The 16,473-nt window shown below is 44.4% G+C and overlaps 1 protein-coding gene across 1 annotated transcript in view; it reads right to left on the bottom strand.

The window, feature by feature from the left end:
- Positions 1-16,473, bottom strand: part of Pdgfrl (platelet derived growth factor receptor like) — a 43,607-nt gene that overhangs the window by 6,807 nt on the left and 20,327 nt on the right. The window contains exon 3 of the mRNA XM_032918554.1: positions 4,405-4,556. Within this exon, the coding sequence (XP_032774445.1) occupies positions 4,405-4,556 (152 nt within the window). The remainder of the gene's footprint in view (positions 1-4,404; positions 4,557-16,473) is intronic.

Consider the following 16,473-nt stretch of genomic DNA (forward strand, 5'->3'; position numbering starts at 1 on the left):
GCATAGTATTCCTGGAAACAAACATCTAGGGTCTTCAGGGGCAGGAGTTCTTTGGTTCCCTGGACCAAGTTCAGGAACACGGACTTGCTTCTATGGAAAAAGCTTAGAGGTCATCATTACCAAGCTCTATACTAACCAGACTGGGTGATTTTGTTACTTTGTAAATTGATTTTCCACCAGTGCCCTTCTGATGTGTCTGATATCCCTGTTCAGACAGAGAAAAAAAATCTATGTAGCTTTACGTGTGGTTATCTCACTGTGCTTTAAAAGCTCCATTTGTAAAGAGTAAATGATATTAAAGCCACATCTTTTGAGTGGCTGACAGTGTGGCTCTGTGATAGGGCACTTGCCTGGGATGTAGAAGGCCTACATTCAGTCCCTACCACTGCATCAAAATAAAGGTTAAAACACAAAAGAAAGAAAACAGAACAGAATTCTTTGGCTGTAGGATTGTAGAGGCAACTTTAGTCGTGAGGCTTGATGAGTAAGTTACCTGCCTCATTTGGCAAAGCCAGTAGATTCAGAGACTGCTTGAATTTCAAAATGCAAAATTAGTCTTATTTCCTGTTGTACAGTGCCTGCCTTGGGAAAAATTAATCTATGTCAGTTGCCTTAAAAATATTTGGAGAACAGGGTATGGCTCAATGGTAGAGAATTCTCCTAACATGTAAAAGGCCCTGGGTTCAATACTCAGCATTACATATAAACACACACACACACACACACACACACACACACACACACACACACACACACACACACACACACCCTTCTCTCCTCTTTCCCTGTCACCCCTCCCTTTCCACTTCCCCCATAGCAGTAACTTCCATCTTTAAAAAGAAATGTGTTGAGATTCCTTTAAAAAGTTTTATAGGTTACCCACCTCCTACAAATGTGCTTGTATCTATTCATTATAATATCACTTTATAAACTAACACATGGAGTTTTAGACTTTTAAAAGTCAAAGCCAACAGCCTATAAACTAAAATACAAATTACAGCACACTCAGCCTCTAGTAAAGTACTTACTAGTGTGGTCTCCCCACACATCAAAATCATTGCCTGAGTGTGTCCCACTGAGAAGGACCTCCCATTGGAATAGTGCTCCTCCTTGATCTCTCTGTGTGGTGGTTACACATGTATGTTCCTTTGAGGACAGTTTATTGAGCTGTACACTTAGGATCTGAAGTTTTTCTTTATGTATGCTATACCTCAGTGTTGAGAGAGAGGACATGAAACTGTCTCCTGGATAAGGGGACATAAATGTGGCAGTCACTTATCGATCAAGCCTTGCACATTAACAACAGGCAGCGCCCCAAAAGAAAATGCGCAGTGTTTCCCATCAAATTCTGGGAAACAAGCAAACATAACACACACAGCAGATGCTTCTCCATGCGGGTAGCTGGGAACCATATGTTCTGAGGGAATCCTGAGCCAGCAGCCGGAACCTCAGCTTCTGTGGCAGTCCATCTTGTTTTTTGAAAAACCACGAACACTTCAAAAGACAGAGTGCTAAATCCTGTACTGAAAGTCTACCTGGACTTAGGGTGTGTTGAGTAAAACATCAAAAGAGTATCACCTCTTCATCTGTGCGTCTGTCTGTTCTTCTCCTCATTCTTTCTTGCTTCCTTTACCCACACCCCCACCCCCGTTCTTCTTTTTCGACAGGTTCTTATGTAAGCCAAGGCTGGTCCTTGAACTCACTATGTGGTAGCTAAGGATGATGCTGAACTTCTGGCCCTCCCACTTTTTCCTCCCGGGAGCTGGGATAAAAGCATGCATCACCATACCTGACTTTATATGACGCTAGGGTAGAATAGAGCCCGGGCCTTTGTGCATGCTAGGCAAACACTCTACCAACAGATCTATATCCCCAGCTTGCTCTTAACAACTGGGGCTATCCCCAGAGCTGTTGTCTGAACTCTGGATATGTTGTTCTAGCCGGGCTGCCTTGTCTGGGCTCACTGGGAGAGAATGGGCCTAGCCTAGTAGAGACTTGATTTGCCAGGATGGAGGGGATACCCAGAGGGACATCAGAGGATAAGGGGAGGGGGTATAGGGAGAAGGACTGTGTGTGGGGGCAATGAGTGGGATGTAAAGTAAATAAGTTAAAACAAAAATAAGGGCTGGAGAGATGACTCAGTGGTTAAAAGCACTGACTGCTCTTCCAGAGGACCTGAGTTCAATTCCCAGCAACCACATGGTGGCTCACAACTATCTGTAATGAAATCTGATGCCCTCTTCTGACATGTCTGAAGACAGCTACAGTGGAATCATATATAATAAATAAATAAATCTTTAAAATAAATAACATTCACCTTCCCTCAGCAAAAAAAAAAAAAAAAAAATTCCTCAAAGTTGAAACCAACATGTCTTCGCCCTCCTCTGATCCACTTTGGGAGGTAAAGAAAGAGGAGACACCTACAAAACTCACAGAGCATCCATGGACCCTAACCTATCAGCCCATAACAGCTCCGGTGACATCTTCAGATTGAAACCTAATGCTTTGAGAGGACCCTGTAGTGCTAAGCTTGGGAAAGAATCTTCAGCCTGCAATCTGAATATGAAATCCATCTTTATCTAGAGTGACAAGCTGCTATTCATCTGAACTGTTTGTCTTTTTTTATACTTGGCCATGTGGCATAAGAAAGGACACACAGATAATTCTGTGTAGCATATCCCAAGATGAAAATCTCTCAGGACTTCCCATGAAAGCCCACTAGAAATTCTCATACAGTTGCAACCGTGCTAGTGACGGTCTCTCTGTCCACCAATCTACTATTTTGTCCTAGGAAGGTCTCAAGGCATGATAGCTCTGGATTGTGGGTCAGAAAAATGAGTGTGACTCCTTAATATGCTGCCACACGCCCCAGATCACTAGAAGAGTCATCTTGCCCTTTTAAGCCTCAGCATCTGTATTATTTCTAAAACAAAAATAATGAAATGAGTCGATGCTTCTCATTGGGATATCATAGAAGGGAGAACATGACACCTGCACTGGAGAACTGGCCCTGCTAATGTGTCTTCTTGCCATGGAGGAGCTGTTTGAGCAGGAAGGGTAAAATACAAGAGCTGCTGCTAATGCACTGGTTAGTGGCTGAGGGATAAGATCGCTGGGTCATAGACAGTTCAGTACAGACCTGCCAGGATTCAGACAAATCTCATGAGAGCCTCTGTTCAGATACTAAAAAAGGGTTCTATTTCACCCAAGACTAACAGCACCAGGAGACAGAGTTTGCAAGATTCTTAAAAGTTGTCCCTGACCCCTGGACTTGCTGAAGGACCTCATCCCCCTGTGTTGGAGCTCTCTGAGGTGCAAGGGGGAAGAAGGCTCAGGTCCAGCTTGCAACAAGAGCCTAGGCGTTGCCTTGCCAATGAATCCTGGCATCCTAGGGAACAGGGGCTTTCACTGTGACCCGCAGGTTTTTCCGCTCCCCTCCTGGACTCAGACAAGATAGAAGTTCCGAGGGTTTGGTACTTCAGGAATCCTGTTCTGAAGCGTCAGCTCCTGGAACTCATAAGAACAAATATGAGGGAGCCTTTAGCAACCCACCTTGTTGCTATGGAGATTCCAGCAGGAGCTGGTCTCAGGTCTGAGAACAGGGACGAGCAGCCAAGAGCTACACCCTGCAGCCTTGGAACTCATTACAATAGAAGTTTTCCTTCCTCTGCAGGCCACTATGAGAAGATTTCAATTCCACGGGTCATAACTGAGCACTCAAACTGAGGCACGGCAAGTGAGGAAATGAATGTCATATCTCATTCTAATACATAATTATCGCTTAGTATTACGTTACTGACATTTGCATATTAATCATAGCTGCACATGAGTGCATAGTGTTATGCATTTTGTTAATATGCAATTTCAATTAATTCACATTGCATATTATATAATTAAATGCACATAAATTGCATTTCATATTCAATCTAAGTTGCTACATGTGTCAAGTGGCTGTCCTATTGGCTAATATAGGCATAGACCCTGAATCAGATAGCCCTGTGTTCAAATCCTTTTACCATCTACTTGATATGGGACTTTGAGAATTTTCTTAATTTCTCTAAATCTCAAGTTTTACATCTGGAAAAGGAACTCTGGAAGATATATATATATATATATATATATATATATATATATATATATATATATATATATATATATATATACACATATGTATATATATACACACATATATGTGTATATATATACATAAATAATGTATCTATCTGAAAGATTGTCATAATACTTACCCGAAATACTCCACATGAAAGCACTTAGCCCTGAGCCTGAACAATAAAGGTTCCCACCCCACCCTCACCTTTACTTGGGGTTCTTCATACAGTGGGAACTCCAGGTTGGAGGTAACCTGGGCAGTTCAAGGAGTTCTGCCGTGAACCAAACTCATACCTGTGAAGAAGATGTAGGTGGACCCTGTTCTAGCTTCGTCCCGTCTGCAGATGTAGCCATTGCACAGTCGCTCCCAGCAGCTGAATTCACCCGTGTCGGCTGCGGTGGAGTTGACCAGGGTCAACTGTCCATAGCGTTCATTCTGTTTCACGCTGTAATTGCAAGAGAGGTTGGGGCATCAGGGCAGATCAGAGCCCAGCCAGGGGGCCTTCTAGTCAGTTCCGTTGCTTCCAAATGTAAATATCCCACTGACCCTATGTGACCTCTTAAATGGCAAAGCCAGTACAAGTGTGTTTGCTGAAGAGGAAACAGAGTGGGGGGAATGGGGCACAGAAAGCCTTTTCCTAAAAGGAAACAATAAACGATGACGATTGTGTTTGCCATTAGGGGAAATTCTCCTTGGCCTCAGAGCGGAAGTTTCTAGAGTAAGATCACTGGGGGCCTTAGCATGCCGTCTTACCAATTCAGCCAAAAAAGCCAGACTGCCTTACCTCTCTTGGGCACATACCCAAAAGATGCTCCAGATACAACAAGGACACATGCTCCACTATGTTCATAGCAGCCTTATTCATAATAGCCAGAAGCTGGAAAGAACCCAGATGCCCTTCAACAGAGGAATGGATACAGAAAATGTGGTACATCTACACAATGGACTATTACTCAGCTATCAAAAACAATGACTTTATGAAATTCATAGGCAAATGGATGGAACTGGAAAATAATCATCCTGAGTGAGGTAACCCAATTACAGAAAAACACACATGGTATGTACTCATTGATAAGTGGCTATTAGCCCAAATGCTCGAATTACCCAAGATGCATAGAACACATGAAACTCAAGAAGGATGACCAAAATGCGGATGCTTCACTCCTTCTTTAAAAGGGGAACAAGAGGGGTTGGGGATTTAGCTCAGTGGTAGAGCGCTTGCCTAGGAAGTGTAAGGCCCTGAGTTCGGTCCCCAGCTCCGAAAAAAAGAAAAGAAAAAAAAAAGGGGGAACAAGAATACCCTTGGCAGGGAAGAGAGAGGCAAAGATTAAAACAGAGGCTGAAGGAACACCCATTCAGAGCCTGCCCCACACGTGGCCCATACATATACAGCCACCAAACTAGATAAGATGGATGAAGTAAAGAGGTGCAGGCTGACAGGAACCGGATGTAGATCTCTCCTGAGAGACATAGCCAGAATACAGCAAATACAGAGGCAAATGCCAGCAGCAAACCACTGAACTGAGAACAGGACCCCCGTTGAAGGAATCAGAGAAAGAACTGGAAGAGATTGAAGGGGCTCGAGATCCCATATGAACAACAATGCCAACCAACCAGAGCTTCCAGGGACTAAGCCACTACCCAAAGACTATATACATGGACTGACCCTGGGCTCCAACCTCATAGGTAGCAATGAATAGCCTAGTAAGAGCACCAGTGGAAGGAGAAGCCCTTGGTCCTGCCAAGACTAAACCCCCAGTAACAGGGTTGTTTGGGGGAGGGTGGTAATGGGGGGAGGATATAGAGGGGAACACCCATATAGAAGGGGAGAGGGAGGGGGAGGGGGATGTTGGCAATGTAAATAAGAAATACCTAATTTAATAAAGATGGAGAAAGAAAAAAGAAAAATAGTTAAAAATCTGAAACTATATAAAAATGAAAAAAGCAGAAGAAAAGATCTGGGTGCATGAAACTTCTGGAGCATAGGAAAAGCTCTTGGCACCTCTGTGTCATATGAAAACTTCTGGTTCACATGAAAACCTCTGGGGCACAGGAAAACTGTATCATGAGAAAAATCTGTAACACTAAGCTCTTACATTAAAAAAAAAGGAAAAAGAAGATGATAAATAAATGGCTTAATGTAAAACAACTTTAAGAAACAAGTGAAAGCAAATTCCAGACAATGACAAGAAATAATAGAAATAGGAGTAGAGCTCAATAAAATGCAAACAACGAAAAAATTCCCCAAATGAAAGAATTTAATAACAAGTTCTTCAAGAAGATAAACAAGATATACAGGTCCTTGGCCCAATTACACAAACAAAAATATAAATAAATAAATAAAACAGAGAGAAAGAAAAAAAAAGACAAAGAAATTACCTAAATTAACGTAATAAGAGGAGTTAACATTCAGACACCAAAGAAGTTCAAAATATTATCAGAGAAAACTTTAAAAACCTTAAAATAAATGTATATTGGGCTGTCCTCCCTAAATAAATAATAAATAAGAAAGAAACAAAAGCCAGACTGCTGCTTGCTTTTTAAATGAAAGGGGGAGGGGTTAGGGATCTAGCTCAGTGGTAGAGAGTGCAAGGTCCTGGGTTTGGTCCCCAGCTCCGGAAAAAAAAAAAAAATTAAATAAATAAAAGAAAGGGAGGGGTTGGGGATTTAGCTCAGTGGTAGAGCGCTTGCCTAGCAAACTAAGGCCCTGGGTTCGGGTCCCCAGCTCCAAAAAAAAAAAAAAAAAAAAAAAAAAAGAAAGGGTTTAGAGAACAAACCATATGGAGACAGCACACAGAATTAGATGGAGTTTTATGGTTAAGCTAATAGATATCATATCATTATGTGAAAAACGGACCCCATTTTCTCTGCTAAGATGTGAGCTGCAGGCGTGGGGCGCGCCTCTGAAGTACTCAGGGCCACTGGCATTCCTGGCTCTTCTGATCTTATTTTTATTTTTTTCCCCTGTGCTTTTATCTAAGTTGACTGATAAGAGGGTCTGGAAATTCCCCATTTCTCCCTGAAATAAAGACATTATTACTGACTAGTAACATTAGCCAACTGTCCTGATAACTGTATCATCACCAGAACCCAGAAGCATGATCTTCATAACGGATGCTCCCCGGGAGTTCAGGAGTCCCAGCATGCAATACCGAAATAAGCACGTTTAATCCAAGCACTCATCTCAGAGATCCGAACGCGCCAAGCGCTCTGGGATCCACATAGCTTTCAGATGGAGTAGAAGGCCTCTTTTTCATCTTGCCGTCCGATCGGTATGAGCACAGCGTTAAATTTAGCACCTACAAAACCTCTGGGTGTTGGGTCCTGAACACAGCCCCGCTCTCGCTCCCTGCTGGATGGCTTAGTGCGCCCACCACTCCTCCCCCTTCACCTCTCTCCTTTAAACTGGACGGAAATCTCTCCTCCCTCAGGAAGCTTCTAATTACAATGGACTCAGGCATCTCCCACACTTTCTCCTAATGAAGTGGCTGCCCCTTTTTTTTCTGCCCCTCTGACACTCCTGGCTTCCTGTTATGGCACTGGATGCTGACAGGGAAAGGGACTGAGCCACGTTTGTTTCATATTCTTAGGGGGGGGGAGGGGAAATCTGTGCACAGTACGCGGTATGGATTCTTGAAGTACACATGGACTGAAACAGAATCGACACACAACACTGACCACGAAACCTGCCAAAAAGCAGGCACCCGGATTCCTAGTCTGCAGACAGCTTAGATACAGAGTACCCACCAGAACTCTCTTTTCTGGTCACTGGTGCCTGAGGAGAGTGAGACCTTCACCCCCTTCCCTTTCTCTGTCATTTTTATGACTTCCTAGACACAGGGAAAATGGCTTTGCCCCATGGTATACTGCCACCAGGATGAATCACTGACACACAGCTGGCGACTGGCTAAACAAGGCAACGTGAGTTAGTTGTGTACTTAGCACGGACTTAGATAATGAAGTGCATTTGAAGCATTTAATGCAGTGCCTTGTTCACCATTTTCCCTATCATTTCTAATCACATATCACTGTCAGGTTCAGACTAGCTATTGTGAATGCTACCGCCAGAGCAACAAGAAATAATACACACCCGGCACTGGAGGGCGTTAGCACTGCAAACAACCAGTGGGCTTTAAGGAGATTGCATTATGATTCAAGAGTTTGAACTAACAACCATGGAAAGACCCAAGAATAACTAACCAGGTTCTCACAATGACAATGAAATTCTCAAAGGGTGGGGTGAAGGGACGAGGCCTTGAAGAGGAGAGCCTGACCGGGGGCTTGAGGAGGAGGAGGAGGGGCAGTAGGAATCTGATAGAGAACAGGCAGTGTGCTTGTATACCACAGCAGGCTGCTGACATGTGCCTGCTGAGTTCACCGTGGTGACCTGAGTATGCAGGGCATAGAAAGAAGACAACAAGGTCTTGGTGATTTCACCCACCATTTACAGAAGGAGACAGGAGCAGGTGTGGGGAGTTACAGACACAGTCATGGTTGAGAACAGTGACACAGAGTGTGGTCATCTATTAAGCAGTGGGAACCAACCTTCACTCTGTAGGAAGACATGGGACCACCAGTGTCAGGACATGAGCAGACAGAACCAGAAAGGGAGAGGTAGAAAGAAAAGAGAGTCTGAGACGTTGCTGCTGTTAGGACAATGAAGAGGTCCCTAGGCACGGGAACTGGAGGATGTGGAAATCCTCCAGCAGGGCAGAGATTTACAATGGACTGGATAAGAGCATCAGACTGAGATGTTATCAGAAATGGTCTCACAACTTAAAACTCTGCATTAGTAGGGATAGAAAAATTTGTGATGGAAACAAATTGGGGAAGATACCTTATGTCAACCTCTGATCCCCTGTACACATACACAACTAGGTATATGCACATGTATGTACACACACACAGGAGATAAGAAACAGGACTCATCATGGAGGTCCCAAGAGAAAGTTTCAAGAGTAGATGCTTGAGAGGGTCACATGCCTTTAGGAGAAGCCTTTAAGCATAAACACACACACAGTTTCATTTGGCAGTGTGAAACTCTTGGGCAACCATCAGAAGATTAATTTCAGGGGCCGGAGAGATGGCTTAGTGATTATCGAGTGTACTTGTTTCTCTTGCAGAAGACCCGGTCTTGGTTCTCAGCACCCACATAGCAGCTCACTACCATCTGTACTCCAGTTACGGGGTACACCATCCCCTTTTCTGTCCTCTGCAGGCATCAGACACAAATACATTCAGGTAAAAACATCTGTACATATAAGATAAGTAAATGTTAGAAGAAGGAGGAAGAAGAGGAAGATGAGGAGAAAGAGGAAGAGGAAGAAGAGAAAGAAGGAGGAGAAGAAGGAGAAGGAGGAGGAGGAGAAAATAATTTCAGAGGTTAAAAAATGGCAAAAGAAAGTGGAGTTTGGGGGGGTCTCCTCAGGAGAACTGGCCCACATGACATTTGGACACACACACACACACACACACACACACACACACACACACACACACACACACACACACACACACACACACACACACACACACACACACACACACACACACACACACACACACACACACACACACACACACACACACACACACACACACACACACACACACACACACACACACACACACACACAAGTACCTTTTCTGGGCCCAGCATTTGTTTGCAGGGTGAGTAGTGGTAGAAAGGGTCAGAGGTCCCTCCTACCAGGGAACTAAGCAGAAACATAAAACCTAACACTGGAGGATAACCTAGCCGCCACCATAATCAGCAATGCTGTATCTTTAGCAGACTGGGGGTGGAAGGAAGGAAATGCCCTGGAAAACATTCATGCATATTTCCACCCCCTCTTCTATGCAAACCTCATCAAACAGGAAACAAATTATTTAAAAGGATTACGGTTTAAATACCTGGATTTAAAGTGTCCATTTCTACCAGTGGTCTTACATAGTCTAAGCATCGGACTGCCCAGAGAGTAGGATCCGGTCAAATCTGGTGGGTGCCGAATGTTTGTCAAGGCTGAGACCTGTAGAACCACTCTCTAGGCGGAGATGCTTCAATCAAGGACTCTTTTCTCTTGCAACCACTGAACGACTCCAGTGGAGCGGGAAGAAGTGAGGGATGGGAGGTGGGAGTTAAAAACAATTGTCACAGCAAAAGTACCATTAAAAGGTGGGACAGGAATATCAGGATGAACTTGGCTAGAACAGCTCTGAGCATCCTAACACTTTTTTTTTTCTTTCAAACGGACACTTCTGACTTGGGGAGTAATGGAAAAGGCCAGGATTTGAGGAGTGCTTCTTCAATGTTCAAAATGTTTTGAAGGAGCATTCATTCAATGTTTGTGATCTTTTCCCATGAGTGTGAGTGAGTGTGTGTGTGTGTTTTTCTGGTCATGTTAGTGAAGGTCTGAAGCCCCCTGCATTTCTGTTCTCTTACTCTCTTCTAGAGTGCTCCAAGTCATGGATACAGACACACATCCTCCCAAAGATAAACACCAGGATATTTCCTAAATAGGAACCTCTTACCACCAGGTAACATCATTGAGAGTCTTTTCCTCTGCAAGTCATAGGCAGGGTGTACGCTGTGGTCTATTAGACAATTGTTCATTGGTTCCGCAAGTACTTATGGCTATAAACTAACTTGAAGACACTAGAGTAGAGATGATGCAGAGATTCTAGAGAATTCTTTCACTTAACCTCTGTACAGGATCAAGGGAGTTTAGAAGAGGGAAGCCAGAAAAAAAGCCTCAAGACCTGAGGGGGTCTTAGGAACAGGGAAGACGCTAGCCAGTGCAAGCAGGGACTGGGAGCGAGGCACTCAAAGATGTCCTGAGAGGATAAAATAGGAAGACAAGTGCCCAACGGGAAGAAACATGACCGGGACTCGGGAGGCTGCTTTGTGAAAGAATCCATGCCCCGGGGAAACTATCATGAGCTGCAGAGCCACGCTGACCAGATTCAAATCCCAGCCCCGTAGTGACATTAGGACTTCAGAGTAGAGTGCTTCTCTCCCACGTCCTGTGTCCCGACCTCTGCAGATCTGTAGTGAGAACAGTTAATGTGACACTATGCTGTTCAGATGAGTTACAGATGAGCGTTTTGGATTGGATCATGATCATGAGGCTACGTGCTCCTTATCAACCTTACAGACACGTTAGCATGAAGGTGCTGATATTTCCTTTTATGGGGAGACCCCTGAAAGGTGGAGAACTGACCCCCTCCAACCGGCTCTTCTTGTCTCACCTAGTATCTGTCATACGGACTTGATCTGTTCATAAACGAAAGGCACGGGTTTCATGCTACCAAACCAAGACAAACTGATACAAATCTGACCAAGAAGTGCTAGCCTACTCCGCAACCCCCTGACACACACACACACACACAAACACTTGTGAACACCCATGGCAAAGAAAAATTTGCATGACTTTATGAAATCTGTTTATTAGTAGAAAGTAAGTTAAGGGACACAAGGCCCCTTGTTCTACTGAAAGCCATACTAAACCATCTATTACTACTGGAAGGCAGGTAACCATCGGGAAACTACCAGTTAAGCATCTACCACAGACATGATAGTTCAGGATGTACATGTTAACCATTCTTCTCAACCATGGTTCTAGGTGCTCTGCTAAATCCTCTACCTCCCTTGCCTTGGTTTTCATGAGGCCCCATGAGGCAAACACTATCGTTACCCTGTGTTGTAGGCAAACAGCCCAAGGCCAGAATGGTTCGGACATAACCCGAACATTATCCAGGAAGACCTGAAGCCTCAGGATAATTGGAAGCTCCATTTAATTCATTTTTGCCCCAGGGCCACTCATCCATCTAAACTCAGACTTCCGGTCTTGGACACTATTTTAAGATGGCATAAAATCAAAGATGCGTTAGACATCCGCATTCAACCTTCGCATCAAGAATTAATTGGTTGCTTTCTACCACATGCAAGGAGCTGAGCCAAGTGTCAGCAGGGATAAAGACTCCTGTGTGCCTGCTGGTCAGCATTTCAAGTGTTTTCAGAGGGCCTGTGTTTACTCTAAGTCTCAGCTTAAGAATGTGTCAGAGAAGAATTACTCTGTGAGATGCTGGGAATGGCTTCGTATGAACAGAGCTCAAATGTGGGAACAGACTGCTGGGGAAACATGTTGAAGCTGTCTGACACAGTTACTTTTTTTTTTTTAAGGAAGAAAGTTATATGCATGAAAACTCACAGAGAACTAAATATACAAACTAAGGAATCTCAAAGTAAATATAGCTCTTTCTTCCTTTCTTTTACTTTTTCTTTCTTTTTCTTTTTTCTTTTTTGACACAGGGTTTACTTCGTGTAGTCCTAGCCATCCTGGAACTCTCTCTGTACACCGGGCTGGCCTCAAACTCACAGAGGTCTACCTGCTTCTGCCTCCTGAGTTTTGGGATCAAAGGAATGAGCGACCACTGTCTGGTTTGTCAATACAGTTCTAACATCTGAAATCAGTTGGAAGAGAGTTGGTAAAGTGCTTGGCTTGCAAGCTCAAGGGCCCAAGTTCATCCCTAGAACCTATGGTTACAAAACAAACAAACAAACAAACAAACAAACAAAAACAACTAAAGTATCTGTGATGGCAGGTGGTCCAGCAGTGGGGAAGTGGAGGCAGAAGTCTAAGTCAGTAAGAGATCATACACACAAACACACACACGGGTGCATACACACAGAGTCACACTCATATTTTCTTATGCTCACATACTCACATACACTCACACATTCACACAACTCTACACACACACACACACACACCACTCACACATACATTCACACTCTCTCACTCTCACATTCTCTCGCACACAGGAAATCAGGTTGAAATATTCCAACTATCATTCATCACCCGCTCCTCTATCATCTTTGAATCCATATACTTTTAAATCCATATCCATAACCCATAACCACCTACCATCTACCTGTCAATAATATGTCTATCCATCCACGCATCATCTCTCTCCATGACTTGGTACTATCCAATAAATGATTCCAAACCCTGTCATGTAACTACAATATTTAGGTTCCAAAAATGAGCTGTGGTAATGTGTGTGAAATGTCACTCTGGACTTTCTGCCACAGTAACTCATGCCTGAGTCTTCCTGTTATTCAGAAATGACACTGCAGGATGGTGTGCATGACATCTCTCCAGTTCTGCAGCCTGTCTGTCTGTCTCTCTGTCTGTCTGGTTTGTCTGTCTGTCTGCCTCTCAGTTTGGTTTTTCTGTCTGTCCTTCTGTCTGTCCATCCCACACTCTGTCTGTCCATCCCGCACTCTTGAGTTCTGTCCACAGCACTGACCGGACCCTAAGTGCCATTCCAGGATTTTCACCTACCACCCCACTATCCTGCTTTATCATCGTTCTCTTCACCTCTCTCACCTCTCTACACAGCACACCCTTTGTCACCACAAACCAAAACGAGGCCTCCTAGCCTAAGACCTTAAAGACGCATGTATCTCTCTACTGCCTCCACAGGAAGCAGGCATCGACACTTCTTCCAACGGAACAGGGCATGGCTGCCTCCAACAGCTAGTCAAAAAAAGGTATTGAGTCCTGAGAAAGTTAGTTAGCCCTTCTGTGATATCACCTTCTAATGCAGAAAGGTATTCAAGATGCATAAGTTAATTTATGAATGTGTGTAAACATTTACACACATGTAAAAAAGGAAGCCTGTAGGACTCTATACTCTAGAGTCAACAGTGAATATTTGGACTTTTGGTGGGCCCTTCAACTTGCTTTTCATAGCGTTTAAGTTGATGTTTATTTCTTTGAGGTAGACTCATATGTCCCAGGTTGCCCGTCCACTGGATACGAGCCTGAGAGTGACCTTGAATTTGGAATTCTTTCTCTTGCCTCTACCTCCTGAGTGTCAGTGTTACAGCATGAGTCGCACACCTAGGTTTTGCTCAGTGCTAGGGATGTAGCTCGAATCTTGTGTCTATCAGGGAAGCACTCTTTCTGCTGAGTGACATCTCCAGCTTTGTAAGTTCATAAGTCATATGAGCATGTACTGATGTATAATAAGAAAAACTCCCACCACAGCAGACGGAGTTAAACCTCACAAAACCGCTGAGCAGACACTCTATAGACGCTCGAGCACGGGTGCTTTAAATATCTGGAAGTGACCTCACATCACCTTTTTAGAATATAAACTTCCAACTGGCAGGGCCAGCAGGAATTCCTTCAGAGGCATAAAAAACCCAGGATGTCATACATGCTGGTTACAAAAATAACGCCCACTGGTGTGCAAAAAGCGTTCGGCCTTGAGCTGTCTTCAGTCTTTGTACTTCCCTGAAGCTTAACCCCAGCTCCCTGCCACCCAAGCTTCTTAGGTTCTGGGCCTTCCAGTCGCACCCTGTAGAAGCAGCTCATTAGCATTTAGATAAACCAGAGAAAAAGCTCGACTCATTCCTCTAGAAAGGATAGTTCTGGGAGACAGAGGACAATGGAGCAAGCCTCTGCCACCCTTGCTGGAAAACAAGCTGAGGATTCCTAGTGTGCACGGGCAGGCTGCAGCTACAGCGAGTGTATTATGGCCAAGCTAGAATAGTGAATGCAGAAGCCATAGGCCTGGTCCATTTGTATACCACATAGAGAGCCCATCTTAAAGCAGGCTGCCCTGGCTCTCTTAAGAACTAATGCCCAGTTGCTGGTGAATCCCCTGAGTTAACTAGAAACAGGAAGACACAGAGCAATTGTTTTATTAAGTACATAAATTTACTAAGAATAAAAGGCTTCATGTGCTTTGATTAATTCATCTCATACTGTTCTTTCTTTCCTCTCCTCCTCTCAAATGTAACTTCTGCTTTCAGGTCTTTTTCTCTCTTAATCTGGGTTTCACAGAGGAGCTGAGCTGTCTGTCAGTCTGGCCTTCTTCACCCAACACAATTCTTTCCTGTTCCATCTATTTCTCTTCAAATTACAGCACAGCATCCATCTTTATGGCTGGGTTTCATAAAGCATGCTACCATGAGTGAAAACAGACTATGTTCACCAGAACGGAACTACCGTATGGTTCTGCTCTTCCGCTTCTGGGAGTCTGGGCTTACAGCAGCGATAACTGCGCCTGGTGCGCCACTACTTGTTAGCATTGGGTCTAAGCTCCGCCCCACGGTTACCTGGCAACAGCCAAGTATGCTCCACCCCACAGTTACCTAGCAACAGCCAGGTATGTCTGATGCTATAAAAGGGGGCTGCTTGCCCCCCTTGCTCTCTTGCTCCTCTCTTGCTCTTGCCTTCCTGCCCCCACTTCCCCACCACCTAGTCATGGCCGGCCTCTACTCCCTACTTCTCTAATCTCTCTCTCTCTGCCTTTTTCTGCCTCCATTACCTTCTTGACTCCCCTCCCCATGCCCTGGATAAACTCTATTCTATGCTATGTGTGGCTGGTCCCTCAGGAGAAAGAGATGCCTCAGGAGGGGCCCACCAAGGCACCCCCATCCCCCATACCTCACCACACCTCCATAGAACATATCCCCTCTCTTTATCTTTTTATAAACACATCACTACTCAAAATAGGCAAGTCGTGGAACAGGCAAGCGTATTCATCCATCAATGAGTAAAATCCAGTTTGCTAACAGCTGTAAACTTGGGCCAGCTTCTTAACCCGCTGTGGGTCAACCCTGCTCACTTGTAAAATGGAGTCCAGACAAGATGTTACATCCCCAGACTGCATATTCCTGACTCTCCTCCAGTTCAGGCTCCTTCGTTCCTGACTGTCTTCCTCCACGCAGAACAGGTGACTGGGGAAAAGTTCCCCACGGCCTCACACACTCATATTGCTACTCTGAAATTCTGTGTCTGGTATGTGTTTCATGTCATTTAGTTCATAAGCTGTTTCTGGTTGGAGCCCATTCTGTTGTTCTTCGCTTGTGTGTGTCTGTATGGTTGGGGTGTATGTGTGTGTATATGGGTGTGTGTGTGTGGTGTGTGTGGTATGTATGGTATGTGTGGCATGTTGCATGTGTGTGGTGTATATGTGTAGTATGGTATGGTGTGTGTGTGTGTGTGTGTGTGTGTGTGTGTGTGTGTAACTTAGGAGAGTCCTTATTCATAGGCTATTACACTCCATTCAGCTCAAACTGCAACACACTTGTGGGGATCCCCCTTTATGCTCTCTCATACAGATAATTGCTGTGTTCTTTTTCTTTACCCAATGCCTACCAGCCAGATATGCTACACTAGACCATGCCAAGAGTCACCTAGGGGATAAATACAGGAGAAGACACTCTTTCGTATCAGTTTTGGTCGCTAACACAGGGTTCCATACCTTGGGTCACCTTTCCTGTCTCAGCCACTGACTGAGCACCAGTCATATTACAGGGAGAGTTGAGCTGGTGAAGACATTGGCCT

The sequence above is a fragment of the Rattus rattus genome, chromosome 13 (genome assembly GCF_011064425.1).
Source record: "Rattus rattus isolate New Zealand chromosome 13, Rrattus_CSIRO_v1, whole genome shotgun sequence".
Taxonomy (NCBI): Eukaryota; Metazoa; Chordata; class Mammalia; order Rodentia; family Muridae; genus Rattus; species Rattus rattus.